Source organism: Xenopus laevis, chromosome 3S, assembly GCF_017654675.1.
Source record: "Xenopus laevis strain J_2021 chromosome 3S, Xenopus_laevis_v10.1, whole genome shotgun sequence".
Taxonomy (NCBI): domain Eukaryota; kingdom Metazoa; phylum Chordata; class Amphibia; order Anura; family Pipidae; genus Xenopus; species Xenopus laevis.
Window position 1 is genome coordinate 50417045 of NC_054376.1, and position 18904 is coordinate 50435948.

Below are 18904 nucleotides of genomic sequence, written 5' to 3' on the forward strand. Positions count from 1 at the left end.
ATAGGTTTGTAAGTCAAATGTATCTTTAAAGAACAGTATACAGTATTCCAAAACTCATCAAAGGCATATCTCCTGAGAAAAAAAAGTGAGACAGAGAACCAATTCAGCAATGAAGCATCTAATGGAAGAGAGTAGCACATTTGTACAAAGTTTATTATTTCTGGCACATATTGTGTTTTCTTTGCTTGTGTAAGGGTAAGTCCACACTGGGCGTTTTGAGGAGATTTGGTCGCCTTTCCTGACTCTGCACTGGCTAAAATGAAAAAACGCTGGCGCTAATAACACACGGTGATTCGTTTTCTGAAGTCTCCCGAAGTTTCCTCGTGAGGCGCAGAGTGAGGGAAGGCGTTTGGGGAGATTGGTCGCTGCAAAGACAAGACGATTAGTCGCCAGGTGACCAAATCTCCCCAAAACGCCCAGTGTGGCCTTACCCTAAAACCACCTTAAATGATAGGTAGCAAGAACAAAAACAAAAGAGTTACCTACTTGTGGTTGCATATAGGTATTATAGAGGACAAAATAAACCAAATTTTTTAACCTGTAGTTGAAGTGAAGCATTCAAATGAGTCATTTTTTCATGACAGTTTTTATACTCGGGACAATTTCATATCTCATATGGAATCCTCCTTTGTTTATACATAGATTCTTCTTTTGTAGCTCTTTATTGTCTGCAATGATATGTTATATACTGTGTTTTTTTCCCTCCTCTCTTTCATGAAGATATTGATGAGTGTGAAAAAAATCCATGTCTCCACGCTGATTGTGTTAACACGCCAGGATCCTATATTTGCAAATGCTACTCTGGATTTCAGAGTACATCAACCAAGACAGAATGCAAAGGTAAGCGGGATAACACACCTGGGGCCCCATTTACTTAGCTTGAGTGAAGGAATAGAAGAAAAAAAACTTCGAATTTCAAATTTTTTTACTTCGACCATCGAATTTGCTACTTCGACCTTCGACTACGACTTTGAATCGAACGATTCAAACTAAAAATCGTTTGACTATTCGACCATTCGATTGTCAAAGTACTGTATCTTTAAAAAAAACTTCGATCCCCTACTTCGCCACCTAAAACCTACCGAGGTGCCATGTTAGCCTATGGGGAAGGTCAATTTTTAGGTCGAAGAAAAATCGTTCGATCGATGGATTAAAATCCTTCGAATCGAATGTTTCGAAGGATTTAATCGTCCGATCGCACGATTTCTCGTTTTTATTTGCGGTAAATCCTTTGACTCCGATATTGGAAGTCGAAGGATTTACATTCGGCAGTCGAATATCGAGGGTTAATTGACCCTCGATATTCGACCCTATGTAAATCTGCCCCCCTGAAGATGAAACAGAGGAAAGTGAGCACTGTCTGTAGCTTACATTTTTAAGAGGATTGTATTATGTGTTGATAGTTTAAATATTTTACCACATCAATATAAATATATAGTTTAATTTGTGAATTCTATAATCTTTACATTTTATGGCATCCATGGTCTGCACTAAATGCTGGACACCTTTTTACCCCCTACTCTGCTCCTCATTACTACAACCCTGACAAATGCAGTTGGTGCTGTATGAATCAAGCTGATATGGGATCATTTTTAGACTATTTACAGTATAATGAACAATCAGGATGAAACATTTACCAGTGTATCTTTTTAATCATTGGATGAAATACATAATATCTACGGATCATCTTGATTCGGTAACAAATTTATAGTTACATGCAATTAATTATTGCTGTTACTATGAACAGCTACCCTTTCGTGAATGAGTATGCGTTATATGTGTATATTGTGGACATTTATTAAGGCCATTTGGGTTTCTAGGATTTTTTTTCTTAAACTGTTATGTGGAAAATTGTTAATACTGGAGACATGGTTTGATTTTGAAGGCTAACAGTTGGTCACACTAAGCAATACATTCTGTATATGGTTTATATATTTACCTGTTTAGAGTATCTTCATTAAGAAACTATTTAATGTATTTTTATGTTATTAATACCCTATATGTCCACATGTTATGGCAATGTCTCTGTATCAGCACTTCAGGAGAGTAAAATGACAAGTTATTATTTTTTGGATTTAAATATAAAGTTTAAATATAAAATCTATGGGCCAGATTCAGTGTGGTATTCATCTTGTTTAAAAAACTGATGGGTGTGTTGCATCCCTATTTGGGTTTGTGTTGTTTTACTGAACTAAACTAACTGTAATGCTCTGTTATTATGCTTATATAAATAAGCATCTCTAAAAGATAATGTGATCAGATTAATTAGATATATTCTTTGATGTATTAAGTATAATATGCACATAAACAGCCCATGAAAAATACCCTTTATTAAACAAGATAGGCTTGATAGTATTATGGGTGGGGCTTTATAGTGTTATGGGTGGTTTCTGTATTAAATAAACATATCATTTGCCTCTATTACCACTAACAGATCTATAAGGTACTGTATTTGAGCTTTTACATTTTCATTAAAAACGGTTAATTACGGTTACAGCCAAGCAGTTGATGAAATGTCTCTGTCCGTAAAAACTGAAAGTTCCTCTATTCAGCCACAACTTAGTTTTCCAGAATTTCTTTGCTAACTCATGATTGGCAGGCATGCTTTCCAAATTGTGATCATAAGGTGGGGCTCCCAGTGTACATGATGTGATGACCATGTTTATGTGGACAGCAACAGGTTCTCATCTGTTTTCTTACAGACATTGACGAGTGCTTACAAAATGGAAGAATTTGTAACAACGGGCGATGTGTGAACACGGATGGAAGTTTTCACTGTGTGTGTAATGCAGGCTTTCAAGTTGCAGCTGATGGAAAAAATTGCGAAGGTAATTGTTTCCAGTGGATTCAGCTGTCTGGATTAAAGAAGTCACCCTTCTTAAATTCTCACTTATTTCATTGTCCAAATCCATGTGAAGCCTGATGAATCTCTCACTCTCTCGCTCTTCCTCTCTCACACGCCCTTCTCATTCCCAACCATTTCCTCATCACTTGGGCTAAATATTAACATATCTTCATCTCTACGTGTGTTTCCAGACTCGCTACATTGCTGTGCTGTGTTCAGCTAACCTCTGCAAAAACAGCAGATGCAAGAATACTTTGCAAAGTAATGAATAGATAACTGCTACTTTGTTCATCAGCTTGAGTCAAGTTTACAAATCTTTATTGCCATCTATCTGCAAATATCCACCTGCTTTGAACAAGTTGAAACATTTTCTCCATCTGTTTCATATCATATATCATCATATCTTGGAATACATCATTTTTCACACTACCTGGAAAAAATCTAGGGATTGTAGTCTATTAAAACTGAAAGCATATTTACCAAAGCTTCTGTAATTTATCAAAGACTGTAAACCTGGAAAGTTGAAAACAAGATTGTACTGTATTTTTCAAATCTGTGGGTGCTGGGGGTGATTCAAAGCAATGCAGCGTTGTGCTCTGTTTCTGAAACCATGAATACTTTGTATTTATTTTTCTGTTCTTTTTAGTGCTAGCACTATAAATATATGTACTTGGCCAGAGGCAACAGTTCTACACTGTGGAATTGAGATAATTATACAAATTCAGTTCTCCACGGCAGGAATTTTATTGCATAGGGGGAATATAAGCTTATCAACCAATCCTTTATTTAGGACCTGAAAAATTACCTAAAATCCAAATTTCTGGAAGGCATTATTAATTTTGGTCTATTGTTAATGAAGGAGTTGTTCACCCTTAAATTAACTTATAGTATGATGTAGAGAGTGATGTTCTGAGACAATTTGCAAGTGATTTTCATTTTATATTATTTGCAGTTTTTGGGTTATTTAGCTTTTTATTCAGCAGCTCTCCAGCAATTTCAGCGATATGATTGCAAGGATCCAAATTACCCTAGCAACCATGCACTGATTTAAATCAAAGACTGAAATATGAATGGGGGGGGTGAATAGAAAGATGGGTAGTAAAAAGTAGCAATACATTTGTAGCCTCACAGAGCATTTATTTTTTAGATCAGTGAGTCCCATTTGAATGCTGGAAGAAGCAGGCAAATCATTCAAAAACTATTAAAAAAATGAAACCCAATTGAAAAGATGCTTAGAATTAGCTATTCTATATCATACTAAATATTAATGTAAAGGTATACTTTATATAAATAAATGATATAAGTATGTCCCAATTTTGACAGCTCAGCCCACAATCCCGGGTTTCTTACTGAAATGTCCCAGGTTTCTCTTTGATCTCCTGCATTGACGCCAGAAAAATATACAAACTTTCTGGAATTTAATTAAAATAAAAGGTTATTTGTCAGAGAGCCCAGAACACTGTGTAACTGTACTTCGATACAATTGTATCAATATAAGATAAACAGGTCTCTTGGGGAAACTGTGAACTTTTTGTGGGCAAATTTAGCTTCATCAGCAAAGCTGTTATAACAAATAAAACATGGCCCTTATACTCCCAGAAATGTGTACAAACTTTCATAACCTGACAAATTTTGTAAAATGAACATGGCAATTAGGGGGTTTGGTCATAAAATTCACTGTGTTTAGTGTAGCTAATGTTTTTGTCCCGCTTTTCAAATGTTGGGAGGTATGTGCAGGAGTTTGATTAAGATGGAAGTCAGACTGAGAGGGAAGGCATAATTAGAAGGGGTCTTTAAATATACATATATCTTACTGAAATATGGTATGTATTTTGCAGACATGGATGAATGCAGTGTGCGTAACATGTGCCTAAATGGCATGTGCATTAATGAAGATGGAAGTTTCAAATGTATTTGCAAACCTGGCTTCCAGCTTTCTCCAAATGGACGCTTCTGCACAGGTATGTATTACATTTAAAAGATCATCATCTCTGGTCTTCGCAGGAAAACAGTGTTCTTGGAAACTGTTTGGAAACCTTCAAAAAAACAAAACAGATGTGGATTAAGAAGTGGTTGATCTGGTTTATCTTGTCCTTTCTTATAGCGTTTTGATACAGTGACTGCAAAGTTAGTAAAAGAAAACAGCTGTTCAAAATCAAGGCTATGTCTGCATTAATGACTGATATATTGTCAAGGCCTAAAGTCAAGCATAAAACATCAAACCATGCAATAGCTGTTCTTTTAACAGGATTACACTAGAGTGTTCCCATAGCACTTGGCCGTGGATATCTGTTTTTTAAAGATCAATGAAAAGTTGGTCTTTTTCGGCTATCCAAGAAGAACTCTCAATATCCTATTCCAAGAATTCTCTTGAAATAGGTAGCTCTGCTACATCATCCACACCCAGCTATTATATTGGGTTCTTCCTTATATAGCAGAGCACCCCAGGTTGTACACCAGACTTATATCACATGGGAAGCATTTCAGACATTTTGAACAATCATAATTTTCAGCGAGAAGCCCAGAGTTAATAAATGTGAAGTGTTTGAAAAAGTCAGAGGTGTCACATTTTATCCTGTAAATAGAACAGTAAAGCATTTTATTACTTATTTGTAGTAATGTGGAACTTATTTTACTGATTTGATAAGTCCTCCATAGATGAACAATGCATTAAAATGAACACAATACGCATTCTGTTTCAGGGACTTCCTGAATAGATAGTTCATTGTTGTCTCCGAACCCTAACACCCCAGTGGATAGAATTTAAACAGGCAAATAAAGTCTTACAAACTGCCATATATAAAAAAACAAAGTCTAAAACACTTTACTAAATGTACTAGTTTGTTTAAACATTTATCCATCTGTCAGGAAATGTTTTACTGAAATTGTTAAAAACTGTAAAACGTTAAACTATTGAGAATCTGTTGCCATAAACCAGTGCACATTTTAATAAAGCCACCCTTTTCACTTACTATGTGAGACTACTTTGAATAGTACATTTTGGGACAGGGAAGCAACTACAGCCTGCTGTATTCTCATTTAATGGCTAAATGGATATGAAAATTGCCCTAGGAAGTTATAAGCACTTGTGATTGTTCTTTCAATAGACTGTTATGTTAAAGAAATAAAATGATTTGTAAATCATAAATGGACAATCACATGTGTCGGTATATAATACACCAACTTTTTCGGACAAGTGTTTTTTTTTAGCATTAAAACTCTTCTTTTACTGTTGTAATATGCGAGGCTGATTAAGCCAGTTGGTGTCTGCAGCATATGCTATGTCCAAACACCTCTGACAGAAGAAAACACTGAGGTGTTTCTTTTTTAGTTTGTCCTTTTAAGGCCAAGAGAGTTAGTAGTATGCCCTACCAGAAAGGAACGCAAATGTGATATATCATGCAGGCAGAGCGCACACCATTAGCCAAATATAGAACCTGGGTGCCAGTCGAATATAAATAGATACCAAGGTGAGTTGATATATACTGCAGAATGCCGGCACAGCGCGTGTAAAAAATGACCTTTGCCTGAGTGCAGAAGGCCAAAGAATAAGTATAACACTTTGACAAAGGCTAGAGTGGTAACCGAAACGTTAGCAGTTTTTTTGCTGAATAAAATACACTTTTTTTCCCATCATAAGTCCTGTGAGTGCATGCCTCTCTCTCTAGACGTTATATATATAAATAAAATACATCCACCATTCATGCACTCTTGCATTAATCAAAGATAAAGCAAATTGGGAGTGTGAACTTTTATGTGGTGAGTTATTCCACAATATAATTTTCAGTCTATCAAAGCCCCACACCATAATTATAAAACCCCTGAAAATGTAGCATTTATTGTACCAGCATAAACACATTTATACAAGAAAACCGGCTTACAGTCAAATACTCATCTTACACAGAGACAATATCACAACGTTTTGGGGGCTGACTGTAACCTTTTTCAAGCTCATCTCTGTTTGAATAGCAAAAATGAAAAGTCTTTTAAAACAATTTAAAATCTTGGAAAATCTGCAGGAGGCGTAGCTGCCTTCACTAGTTACCAAGGCGGCGTGGTGCACGCAGCCCCCAGGGGCCGATGTCACATTGTTGGTTGGCATAGGTTCTCAATGTTTACAGCACAGCTTCACATCGTACCACTGATAAACATCATACTGATACAGTAAATCTCAAGCATGATTTGTTGTCTTTATGTTGGTGTCTTTGATTGGAGTATTAGCTGAACATATTCAAATTCTCTTGCATTTCAGATATTGATGAGTGTGAGACAGCCGGCATCTGTATGAATGGACACTGTGTTAATACGGAGGGTTCTTTTAGGTGTGAGTGCTTCCCTGGTCTTGCAGTTGGACTTGATGGACGAGTTTGTGTTGGTAAGTAAAAATGGATCCATGGAGAAATATCTTCTTTATTGTCCAAGGGTTTCTAAAAATGTTTAGAAAATGAAGCGTTTACAATACTAAAATTCAAACCCATGCTACTGTACCTATGGCTTTTAATGAATATTTTGAAGCTACTGGAAAAAAAGGGCAAAATATTCTGAAAACTTTCATCAATTCATTAATAGAAAATCTTAAATTGAGGGAGAAATGTCTTTTGCTTTGAGATTGAGCTCAGGAGAAATCTTAATCAGATTCTAAATCTGAATCTTAATGCTGAGTGTTAAAAGACATGAGAGGTCCATAGGGGAAAATTCACTAAATTCGTAGTTGCGCCAGGCGCAACTTCACCGCACTTCGCCATACTTCGACAGGCGTAGTTTCCCCAGCGCTCTGCAAATTCACTAAAATCCGAAGTTGCGTTCAGGGGTAGCATAAGGTTGCGAAGTTGAGCTAGTGTTGATTTGTTAAGCGAAGCGAAGTTACGCTAGCCATGGTTAATTTGCATACAGCGCCAAATTCAAATTTCAATGGAGGAATACGTACAATCACTACAAATGCCTGGGAAACCTTCAAAACATAAAATAACATTTTTTTTGCCCTGCACATGTGCCCACTGTATAGTTAAGTTGCCATGAGTTAGGAAATGTAGGGGGGAAGGAGGGGAGCCCCAAAAAATTTTTCGATCTTTTTCAGCCTATCACCCATAATATAGAAAAAACGCCAGTGTTTTTTGGGATTAGAAAAAATGTGAACTTTTTTTGAAGCAATCCCTATCTACTCTATTGCGCTTCACCTGGTCTGAGGTGGCGAAGGAAGTCTAGCGTAAAAGGTAGCGTTCAGTACAATGCGTGCGTTAGTGAATTTGCGCAGTTACGTCCATTGTGCAAATTCGCCAGGCGTAAGGGTGCGAAGTAACACTAGCAAATTTACGCCAGCGTTCGTTAGTGAATTTGCGAAGTAACAAAATTGACCAACGCTAGCGAATTGACGCTAGCGTTAGGCGCTTCGGCGCATAGTGAATTTGCCCCATAGTGTTTACAGCGGCTAACTTTCACAAAAAGAAGGGTAATTAAGGCTGCAATGCACAGTGGTTGAGGCATTGTCTTATAAGTGACAAAACTATATCAGATGTTGTGTTACTGCCCCAAGAGGGAGTTTTTAGTATAGTTTTGAAGAGGTTGAGAGAGGATTCTCTATAGAGAAATTCTCTGTAGAGACCTCAGTCTGTCTGCTTCTGTGGATTGCCCTTTTTTGCCATTTCTATCACCTTTTCTTTTATCAGAAGTGCCTCTTCTTAGTAAAGGAGGAACATTTAAATATCTGTAACACCTTGATCCCATGGGATGTTCAGATGGTTTGACAGATCTTTCATCCCTTCTCCAAGAAAGCTGGAGTTTAAACTGCCCAAAAAATTCATCAACAGCTGTTATGACATAACAATCAGCTGTGCAGGGAATAGTAACTAACTCCTAAACTAATACCCTAAGGAGGGCATGTCATACATAATGCTCTCCAGGTGCTATGAGCTACTGCTTCTAGAATTTTCATTTATACTACATCTTGCTAATGATACTGGAAGTTCAAGTTCACAAAAACTGTATCGCATTGTATGCTTCTCATAGTCAACACCCAGGCCACACACAATTGAAACATCTGTTCTGAAATTAAATCAGGCTTACATATTACTGCGTACATTTCTGATCTACACGTTGCCTTCGCAGAACATTTAACCTAGAACAACTAGACTGAAAGCGTTTATATTAAAAATGCGAAATAAAGCATATGAACAATATTATCATATATGTAAGAGAGAGAGAGAGAGAATACATAAAACTGATATTTCAGATTAAAGAATTCATTAGGAGCAACTATTTGTTTATCGGAGACCCTGGACTGGGGCTCCTGTTTGCTGGAAACTACAAACTTATGACCTGAAACCCAGTTTTTCTTTTCTTTCATGTGAAGATACACACATGAGAAGCACATGCTATGGAGGCTACAAGCGAGGTCAATGTGTCCGACCATTATTGGGAGCAGTTACAAAATCCGAGTGTTGCTGTGCCAGCACTGATTTTGCCTTTGGAGAGCCATGCCAGCCTTGCCCTGCAAAGACTTCAGGTGAAAAGATCAAATTGGAGCCTGACCATATTTTCTCTGAAGCAGAATTGAGAAAAAAATCAAGATGTTCAAAATTCAATTTTGAAGACAGCTTTGGGAGGCTTTTGTGTCAATAGGGCTCTTGTAATAAAATATGTAAACTCGCACAAATGCAGTTGCCAATAGTAACCAGTCAGGGCTTTGCTTTGATTGTAATTTGAAGCTTACCGCAATTAAGCACATATGTTCTAAATCTATACTAATCTGTAGTATCTTTTCAGAATACACAAACTGCCTACTGACAATGACATTATCATTTTATTATAATAAAATAGCTGGAAACATGTAGTAACCGCTATTAATCTACAGCTTCAAGCAACCACATATTGTGGCTTGGGGTGGAGGGGAATGTTGTTCTTCTAAAGTGGTGAATTCTGCCTCTCCTGAAATGAGCCTAAAGCACCTTTATAGCAGGAGAGGCACGATAAATTAATCGTCAATATAGTGAATAAAGTACCCCTTTTTGTAAAATATAAGGATATTATAAGTTACCGAGGAGTTTCATGACCATATAAAAACACGAGGCCGAAGGCCGAGTGTTTTTATACAGGTCATGGAACTCCGAGGTAACTTCTAATATCCTCATATTTTGCAACTGGGGGTACTTTATTTATTATAATACACAAGTTTCAGTGAGTCGTGACAGAAATGACATCAGAACTTACTTAAGGATATAATTTACAGGATATTAATGGCTTTTGTGTATTATATAGTGAATAAAGTGCCCCCTATTGTAAAATATAAGGATATTATAAGTCACCAAGGAGTTCCATGACCATGCTTTTATACAGGTCAAGGAACTTCTAATATCCTCATATTTTACAACAAGAGGTACTTTATTTATTATAATACACACGTTTTCGTGGGTCATGTGACAAAAATGACATCACTGCTCACCGTTTATAACTGATGACATCACTAGTCACTGTTTATAAGGATATAATTTATGGCTTTTGTGTATTATAAAAAGATATACAATGCTGTATCAGTCTCTGAAATCACTATATCCAAGTGGCCATACTTGGAACAGTTTAGAAGTACTTTCTGTTGTTTGTAGTTCCTGTTCAACAATTGGTTCTAATAACCTGTAATATTTTCCTGTTTGCAGAGGAGTATCAAGCCCTGTGTAGCAGTGGACCTGGCATGACATCTGTAGGAACTGGTATGTATGACTAGATATATATATTTGATGTATAATATGTTATACCACTTGTAGCAGGTTAGAAATATGCTTCATTGTTTTCTATGGGGTGAGTAGGCTACTATAACCTGACAGACCCAGTGAAATCAGACACTACATAACAGCTATAATAGTTTTGTAGCAGCTTTATACAACAACCATGCTTGCTTGTATTTGGTTTAGTGGGTACGGTCTCTTCTTGTGACTGCATTTATTGTAGATCTTTCCACAACAATCATTAAGGGAGTTAATTAAGGGAGGACAAATTGTCTAATTATATACTGAATACAAGTAGCTTTCTTAGAACTAGGACGACTGCCAAAAGTGATAACATTGTGAAAAGGCTCAATAGTTTAAATGGAAAAATGTAACACTATAAAGATTCTTAACTTATCATACCTATTATATCCCATCTGGGAGATGTAATTGAGCACTTAAAGCATGGAAAGTTCCACTGGACTTTATGAATCAAATACATATATTTTCCATACTGGTTACCTAAAACAGGCCAAATCGAGTTTCACCATCTCTGCATAAAAATGACATATTTTATCTGTAAAATATGGACTTACCTGAACTTGATGAAGTAAAATTAGTTTTTTACAGGAATATAACCACTATGTTCTAAAATAATGTGCAAATAAAAAATGACATGGCCTTGTTGTGGTTGTGCCACAAGCCTCTGCTCCTGCTATACAATGATTCAAAAAGGGGATTTCAAAAAATGATTCTTTCTTTCAAAGAATTACCTTTTTATGTTCAACTATTTGTTATTGTTTAAATGAATGAATTCCTGAGTAGAGTACATCCTATAGAAGTCCCATAGCACAAGAAAGTAGCTATTAGAATAAACAAAATTTAGTGTACTGATCATATATATTTCCGGTCATTCCTATTAGCTTTCTAATCATACATAAAAAAAATCAAACCATCATTTTGTCTGTTTCTTTTCCTCTGCTAATTAAGTAGACATTTGAGTTTTGCATGCACTTTAATGTAGAAGCTGCTTTAGACCGTGTTTCTAACAGTTTCTATGTGTCTGTAGATATCAATGAATGTGCACTGGATCCTGACATATGCCCCAATGGAATTTGTGAAAATCTTCGTGGAACCTACAAATGTATTTGTAATGCAGGATATGAAGTGGATGCAACTGGGAGAAATTGCGTTGGTATGTGCAGTATCTTTTGCTCTTCCTGCTTTGAGAAGGCTGTGTGTAAATGTCTCATGCTGTTATATACTGTATGTTGGTGCTGTATAAGCAAGGGATAATATAATGAATAAAAGTAACACCTAAAATATATGAATAAATATAATAGTTATAATATAACAATATTATAAGTCACAGAGGATTTTCATGACCATATAAAAACATGAGGTTGAAAGCTGAGTGCTTTTATATAGGTAATGAAACTCCATGTTTACTTCAGATATCCTCATAGTTTACAACAGGGGGTACTTTATTATAATACATATGTTTCAGTGAGTCATGTGACAGAAATGTCATCACTAAACTTTGATTATAACTGATGACATCACTAAGCAACATTTATAATGGTATCATTTACAGGATATTCATATGAAATTCTTGTGTATAGTGGTTATTGATGTAATCAGTTATAATCTGTGCTTAGTGATGTAATTTCTGTCACATGACTCACTGAAACTTGTTCACCCCTTGTTGTAAAATATGAGGATATTAGAAGTCACCTTAAATAATTTTACAATGGTACATTATTTATTTCCACAAAGTTTAACTATTACTACGCTGATTCTTTGTAACCTTTTTGCCTTTTACATTATTTTTTTACCTTTTTTATTTCACTTTTCTTGTAGTCTAACTGTATCTAATCGTTTCCTTTCCCCCCAAATTCTCACAGCTTTTCATTAAATTTTTCCACCTTATGTCCTAATCCTGTATCTCCCACTCTATCTTTCTCTCCTTTTTCCATACTTTTATTTCATGTCTTTCAATGGTTCCATACATACTGTTACTCCACTTCAAGGACTTTCTTTTTTATTCTACCAGAATCCATTATTTCTCTTCCATTTTATGCAAAAACATAATTTTCCACTTTATTTCCACCTTTAACTTCCCAGGTTCATCATACACCATTTCCATCCATTTAAATAAATATATAACTGCACCATTTTTCTTTCCAATGCCCACTCCTTCCCTTTCACTTTCCCCCATATATATCCTTAAATTTAGTGCCAAATATCAAAGTAAAGTATCTGGCTGCTATTGTCACTACCAAAAACTGATCTAAATTCCTTTCTACTTCCATCTCACTCCTGTCAAAGTGTATTGTTCATTATTACCTATTCCATGCAATGTTTATGCCTTACCCACATCATTGTGGCAGCAAAATAATTGTAATTATTTGTGTAGTACTTTGTTCAGTATTCTGCTTTGATGGTGTGTTTCATTGCTTAGTAATACACATTTTTGCTTAACTAGAAATGAGTAGAAACATATTTATTAAGAATAACAGCAAGTAGTACAGGTTTTCAGCTTAATCTCAGATTAAGTTTGTCAGAGAACACCCTAAAATGTTTTGTTTACTTACTGCCAACATATTAGGTTTTGTCAAGTTTAACATCACCCAGTAAAACAGTAGTTTCAACAAGAAGGTACTAATGTACATTACATTATGCTAAGAAAACCTCCAGCTCATGCATAAATAATGGTTTGTCTCTTTCAGATATTGATGAATGTGCTTTAAACAGGCTGCTCTGTGATAATGGACAGTGTCGGAATACCCCAGGAAGTTTTTCTTGCACCTGCCCTAGTGGATTTGTCTATACACCTGACCTTAAAACGTGTGAAGGTAAGAGATTCCTTGCTAAATATATTCCCTGGAAAAGTGCTAAAAGCCAAACAATTACATTAAGTGATAAATATTATAAAGTATATGCTGAATGATGCAGCATTTCTAGCCTTTTGTTCATTAATGTTAAGAGATTTAAGGGGCAATCTTAATTTAACAAGAACATTGGTTCCTCTGTGTATCTTTGTTTATACTGTAATACCAGAAGTGCTTAAATCCAGCTCTCAAAGATGGCAAGGAGCCCGAATTACAAGAGTGGCCGGATTTAATAATTTAGTTCTGGCACCAGTGACACACTGGAGAAAACAGTTCTGTGAGTCATGCAGTAAAGATCATGTAGCGATTCCCTCAAACAGAATCTCCCAAGTTCAGTCCTCAAGAGCAAACAAAAGACTAAGATCAATATTCTGAAAGGGGGAGTGGAGAGCCTCTGGTGCAAAGGGATTAAGTATTTATAAAAGAAAATACTGTTCAAATAAATGTATACATTTCTGTGTAAATGAAGAGCGATTTCCTTCAACCAGAATTACCTCCACTTCTATACATGCCCTGGGTTTTTAATTCAGCCTAAATGTAGGTAAGGTTTCTCAGTAATACATGTCACTGATTGATTAAAGAAATACTTTCATCTTTACCTCCTACTTTTTAAACACCTAATAGTTAGCAATGTCACAAACATGTTGGATTTATTATTAATGAATACATTATTTGAAAACAGTATAAACAGACACTATTGAAACTGAGGAGGCTCCGTTAGAATTAACAGGATCTGTTAGAGGCTATGGGATCTCTTATATAAAACCCAATATGCAAAAAGCTCCAAATGATGGAAGGTTCATCTCTCATAGAATATGTTTTAAGCAAATAATTTTTTTTTTTTTTAATTATTTACTTTTCCTCTGTAATAAGAGCACTAAGGTAGCACTAGAGCATGCCTTTAATGCACACTTAACTAGCACTGGCAACCTGTGGAATTAACCAGCAACCCTGTGGAATGTTGCTCTCTGAACTCGGACTGATAATTCAGTGCTAGGTGCAGAAAGCAGTTGCAGGGGGTGCAGGACAGGTGGTAAGGACTGGGACCCATGTAGCCTGCGCTGTGCATCTGAATGACCTGCAATTTAGAAGGCTGTATTTGTGGGATAAGCAGCAAGTCTCTATTCTTCATAATGGAGCACAGAGACCTGTGGCAATTGAAAATTCTGATACCTTGTATTTGATGTTAAATAAGCTTAATAAATCCTTAAAACAACAAACAATTGTGTTTAAAGTGGACCTGTCACCCAAAAAAAATATTCCAAATCCTATTTTGTCAAGTTAGTCAAGCAAAATAAATTATTTGAATCTAGTTTCCTTCAGTCTGAGAATACATAATTATAACAAGCAGGCAGGATTCATTTTGTGGACCCTGTTATTAAGGCAAGCCTTGCATCATTTTAGAATCTTGTTTGTGCACCACAGTGGGGGACCTGATGTCCATCCCCATGCCCTGGCTACACAATTAAATGGTAAAGAGAACAGGGGAATGTGTGGAGAGCAGTGACATCTAGGAAGTGCTGAATGGAAAGTGAAAGTCATTGCCTGCCGCGCCTCTATGCCTAAGGCATAGAGGAGGGGAGGGTAATACTTGATTGACAGGTGATATTTTTTAAATAAGTTTACATCAGCTATGAATGCTTTAAGAAAAAAAAATATTTGGATTTCATGTTTAAATTGAAAAAAGTACTTTTATTATACACACAGGTGGACAGGTCCACTTTAATTATAGTTGCTTTTTAGCAGACTTGAGGTATAGTGATCCATGTTACTGAAAAACCCCTTATATAAAAAAAAACCCCAGGACCCAAGCATTCCAGATAAAAGATCCTATACCTGTACTTAATTAGCTTTGGAGTGCCTCCATAAACCAATATTTTCTTTAAAACAAGGCTCACCTTTGGCTGGTTGCAATTGAAATGGATCATATTTTCACCTGTTCTTTCATTGCCGCTGTGTTTTGTCATTGTGCAACTGTCATCCTTATAACTGCTGCAGCTGTTTCACATAGCAGTCAGACATTGTGCTAGACAGGGCAATAGCTTGTCCCGTTTCTGACCAGAATTTCTTCTGTTCTCATTCTGTTGCACCATGTGTTTCTTTATTTATAATGTATCATTATATTTTAGACACTGTAAATCATTAGCCTATTGTGTTAGCCTTTTCCATGTGGCAGACAGTAGCAATACATATATAATTTTTACCATATGTGGTTTGTGGCGCTTCTTAGTTAGAAGTGGCCTGTATCAGGCTGGATTCCTCTGAGCTGCTCATCCGCTCTGTATAAGCAAACAAAAAGCAATAATTCTACTTTTACTTTTTTGACATCTGAATTTATGAAGAAAAGTTCAAGCATGTATACACAGTGAGATTCTGGTGCTGGCAGCATCTTTACTGTCAGTATATGGGGGTTAGGCATTTAGAAATTGTAGGAACAATGTCAGAAGAGAAGGAGAGGGGATTACACATTAGTGGGAAAGAAGAAAATAACAGAAACCTAAAATAAATAAAAGGTACAGGTGAGGGCTGTTACAATTATGTTACAATGGAGCAAAAGTGGGAACTACTGCTACAGCTTTTTTTAACATAAGGGGCAACTGGAGATTTAAAGGGGTTGTTCACCTTTGAATCAACTTTTAGTATGACGTAGAAAGTAATATTCTGAGACAATTTGCAATTGGTTTTCATTTTTTATCATTTGAATTTTTTTTATTATTCCACTTTCTGTCCAGCAGCTCTCCAATTTGGAATTTCAGTAGCTATTTGGTTTCTAGGGTTCAAACTAACTTAGCGACCAGGGAGTGTATTGAATGTGAGACTGTATAGGAATATGAGAGTGCCTGCATAGAAACAAAGTAATAAAAAGTAGCAATAACAATACAACTATAGCCTTGCAGCTTGCTGGCCTCAATTATCCCCATTTGAAAGCTGTAAAGAGACAGCCAGCAGAAGATAACAAATTAATTCAAAAACTACCAAAAATAAAGATCAATTGAAAAGTTTCTTAAAACTGGACACACTATAACATTAGAAAAAGATTTGCAGGTATGGCAAATCTCTTGAACCCCATCTTTGATTTAAATTATAGGGACCTTCTTCTATAACAACAAGGAAAATTGTTGTTGGTCTTTCTCTTGCTGACCACCTAACATGAGGAACTATTAGTAGTGATGGGAGAATCTGTGTGAATTAGTGAATTTACCAAAAAATCTGTGCAATGGCGAAATATTTGAGAAACGCAGTGAAGTCAATGGGCCTCAAAATTATTCTGATGCGCGAAAATTTTGATGCAAACGACAATTTTTATACTCGCGACTATTTTGTCCAAATGCATTAAAGCCAATGGGCGTCCGAATAATTTTTATGCACAACAATTTTATGCTCGCGACTATGCTGATGCACGGAAATTTTTTTGGCGCGGCAGATTTTTCACCGGTGAATTTTCTCCGCAGTTTCACACATTTATTTGCTGGCAGAGAAACACGGAAATTTGCCGCAAATTAGTGCCTGTCAAATTAATTTGTCCATCACTATTAGTCATTAAAACCAACTTTTTCTTTTTAAAATGCTATTCAATTTTGTCATTTCAGATATTGACGAATGCGAGTCCAACCCCTGCATTAATGGGGTATGCCGCAATATCCCAGGCGCCTTTGTGTGTGAATGTCCCACTGGAAGTACTCTGGACAAGACAAAGACAATCTGTATTGGTGAGAACATAAGTGTACACATGCAAAAATCATAATGCTGTTTGTTGCGGTGCAGTCCTGAATAGCATTGTAATAAAGTTACATTTTTACTATTATTACAGTTAAAAAAAATAAGATTTGCAGATGAACATGTAAGTTTCCCAGTTAGTGTAATTATCGTAATACAGCATTCCTCTTTAAGGTGTAGATCTTTACCCTAGTTAGACAAAAGCAAATGAATTTAAATTTAGTATGTATTAAAGCATTCAGATGATGCTGTATCGCATGATATCCCCTGACATATCTTCAATTTTTCAGCTGGAACAAGTAAACAATATTCAGTTGGTATAGGTTTACTATTTATCTTTGTCTGCATTAGTGGAGATTCCCTTCATATTTAGCAATATCTTTTCCTATGTGATTTACAGAAACCATAAAAGGCACCTGTTGGCAGAACATTGTGAATGGAAGGTGCGAGATCAACATTAACGGTGGGACCCTGAGATCTCAGTGTTGTTCCACTCTAGGAGCGGCTTGGGGAAGTCCTTGCATGCCCTGTGAGGCAGGTAATTATAAATGATTGGTCACGTTAAAAGGTATTTGCATGAGTGTTTATTAGTGTTGGGATTTACAAGACTACTGTATATATATATATTTTTTTGTTCCATGTAAGAGCTGTGAATAAAACAATTTATGATGTACCATCTAAAACTAACAAGATATAGATCCAAATCCCACAATAGTCTAATACAAATATAAAAACAAAGTTTGCACAAGAAATATTCCAGCCACTACTAAAAACATGGATGGTGGTTGTTATTGCCTGTTGTAGATAACAGGACGCAATTGCCATGCAAATGTCAGCCTTCTGTAGAGGCAGTAAGAGGAAACAGCATCCAGAATGTTCATATATATATATATATATATATATATATATATATATATATATATATATATATATATTACAATCCAGTAATGATCACTTCAGTGAGTTTAATTATAATGTATCCAGGTTACAATAAACTCATATTGTACATGTTTCATTTTCTAAGTAAAGACATATTTATCAAAGAGTAATTTAGAGATTGCCACAGTCCTCTAGAGTGAAATTCCACCACTCTCCATTCATTTCTATGGGATATTTAAAAGAGTGTTTATCAATGAGTGAAATTGAAAGTTCATCCTTTAATAAATAAGCCTTTCAAAATCCCATAGAAATGAATTGAGAGTGGCGGAATTTAACTGTAGAGGACTGTGGCAATCTCTAACTTCACTCTTTGATAAATACTGTATACCCCATAAAGTATATGTTTGCCTATTGCCTATGTTTGACAGTGGTTGTATTACTGTAATTCTTTAAATCTATTCTGTAAATAAAAGATTATTAATTTAAAGTAATATTAGGCCAGCATAGCAAGAAGATGCTTTTTTTGCATTAGTTGTAACCATAATGATTTGATTTCACCAATTTGTCAAACTCTTCATCCATGATATTGTTTATATGTTTCTCCTACAGATACCGTCTGCGCAAAAGGCTTTGCCCGGTCCAAAGGCACAACATGTGAAGGTAGTGTGACATATGCTCAAAGCTAGATACATCTCATGTTTCCAAGCCTTAAAAGTAACATTTAGCTGGTAGCCTACAAATACATCTACTCATGTCTAACGGAGCAGGCTTTAGTCCAGGAGTCTTATGTACTTGCCCAATAATAAGCACAAAATCCTACTTTTAGTCTGATAAAACAGTGAAATACACCCAACTCTACAAAAATAGGTAACTTG

At 35.9% G+C, this 18904-nt stretch overlaps 1 protein-coding gene across 1 annotated transcript in view; it reads left to right on the top strand.

Annotated features, from left to right (window-relative positions):
* fbn1.S (fibrillin 1 S homeolog) overlaps nucleotides 1–18904 on the top strand; it is a 118771-nt gene that overhangs the window by 47377 nt on the left and 52490 nt on the right. The window contains exons 13-23 of the mRNA XM_018255422.2: nucleotides 721–840; nucleotides 2703–2828; nucleotides 4684–4806; nucleotides 7098–7220; nucleotides 9195–9347; nucleotides 10495–10548; nucleotides 11612–11737; nucleotides 13272–13397; nucleotides 17024–17143; nucleotides 17551–17688; nucleotides 18639–18689. Coding sequence (XP_018110911.1) covers nucleotides 721–840; nucleotides 2703–2828; nucleotides 4684–4806; nucleotides 7098–7220; nucleotides 9195–9347; nucleotides 10495–10548; nucleotides 11612–11737; nucleotides 13272–13397; nucleotides 17024–17143; nucleotides 17551–17688; nucleotides 18639–18689 — 1260 coding nt within the window. The remainder of the gene's footprint in view (nucleotides 1–720; nucleotides 841–2702; nucleotides 2829–4683; nucleotides 4807–7097; nucleotides 7221–9194; nucleotides 9348–10494; nucleotides 10549–11611; nucleotides 11738–13271; nucleotides 13398–17023; nucleotides 17144–17550; nucleotides 17689–18638; nucleotides 18690–18904) is intronic.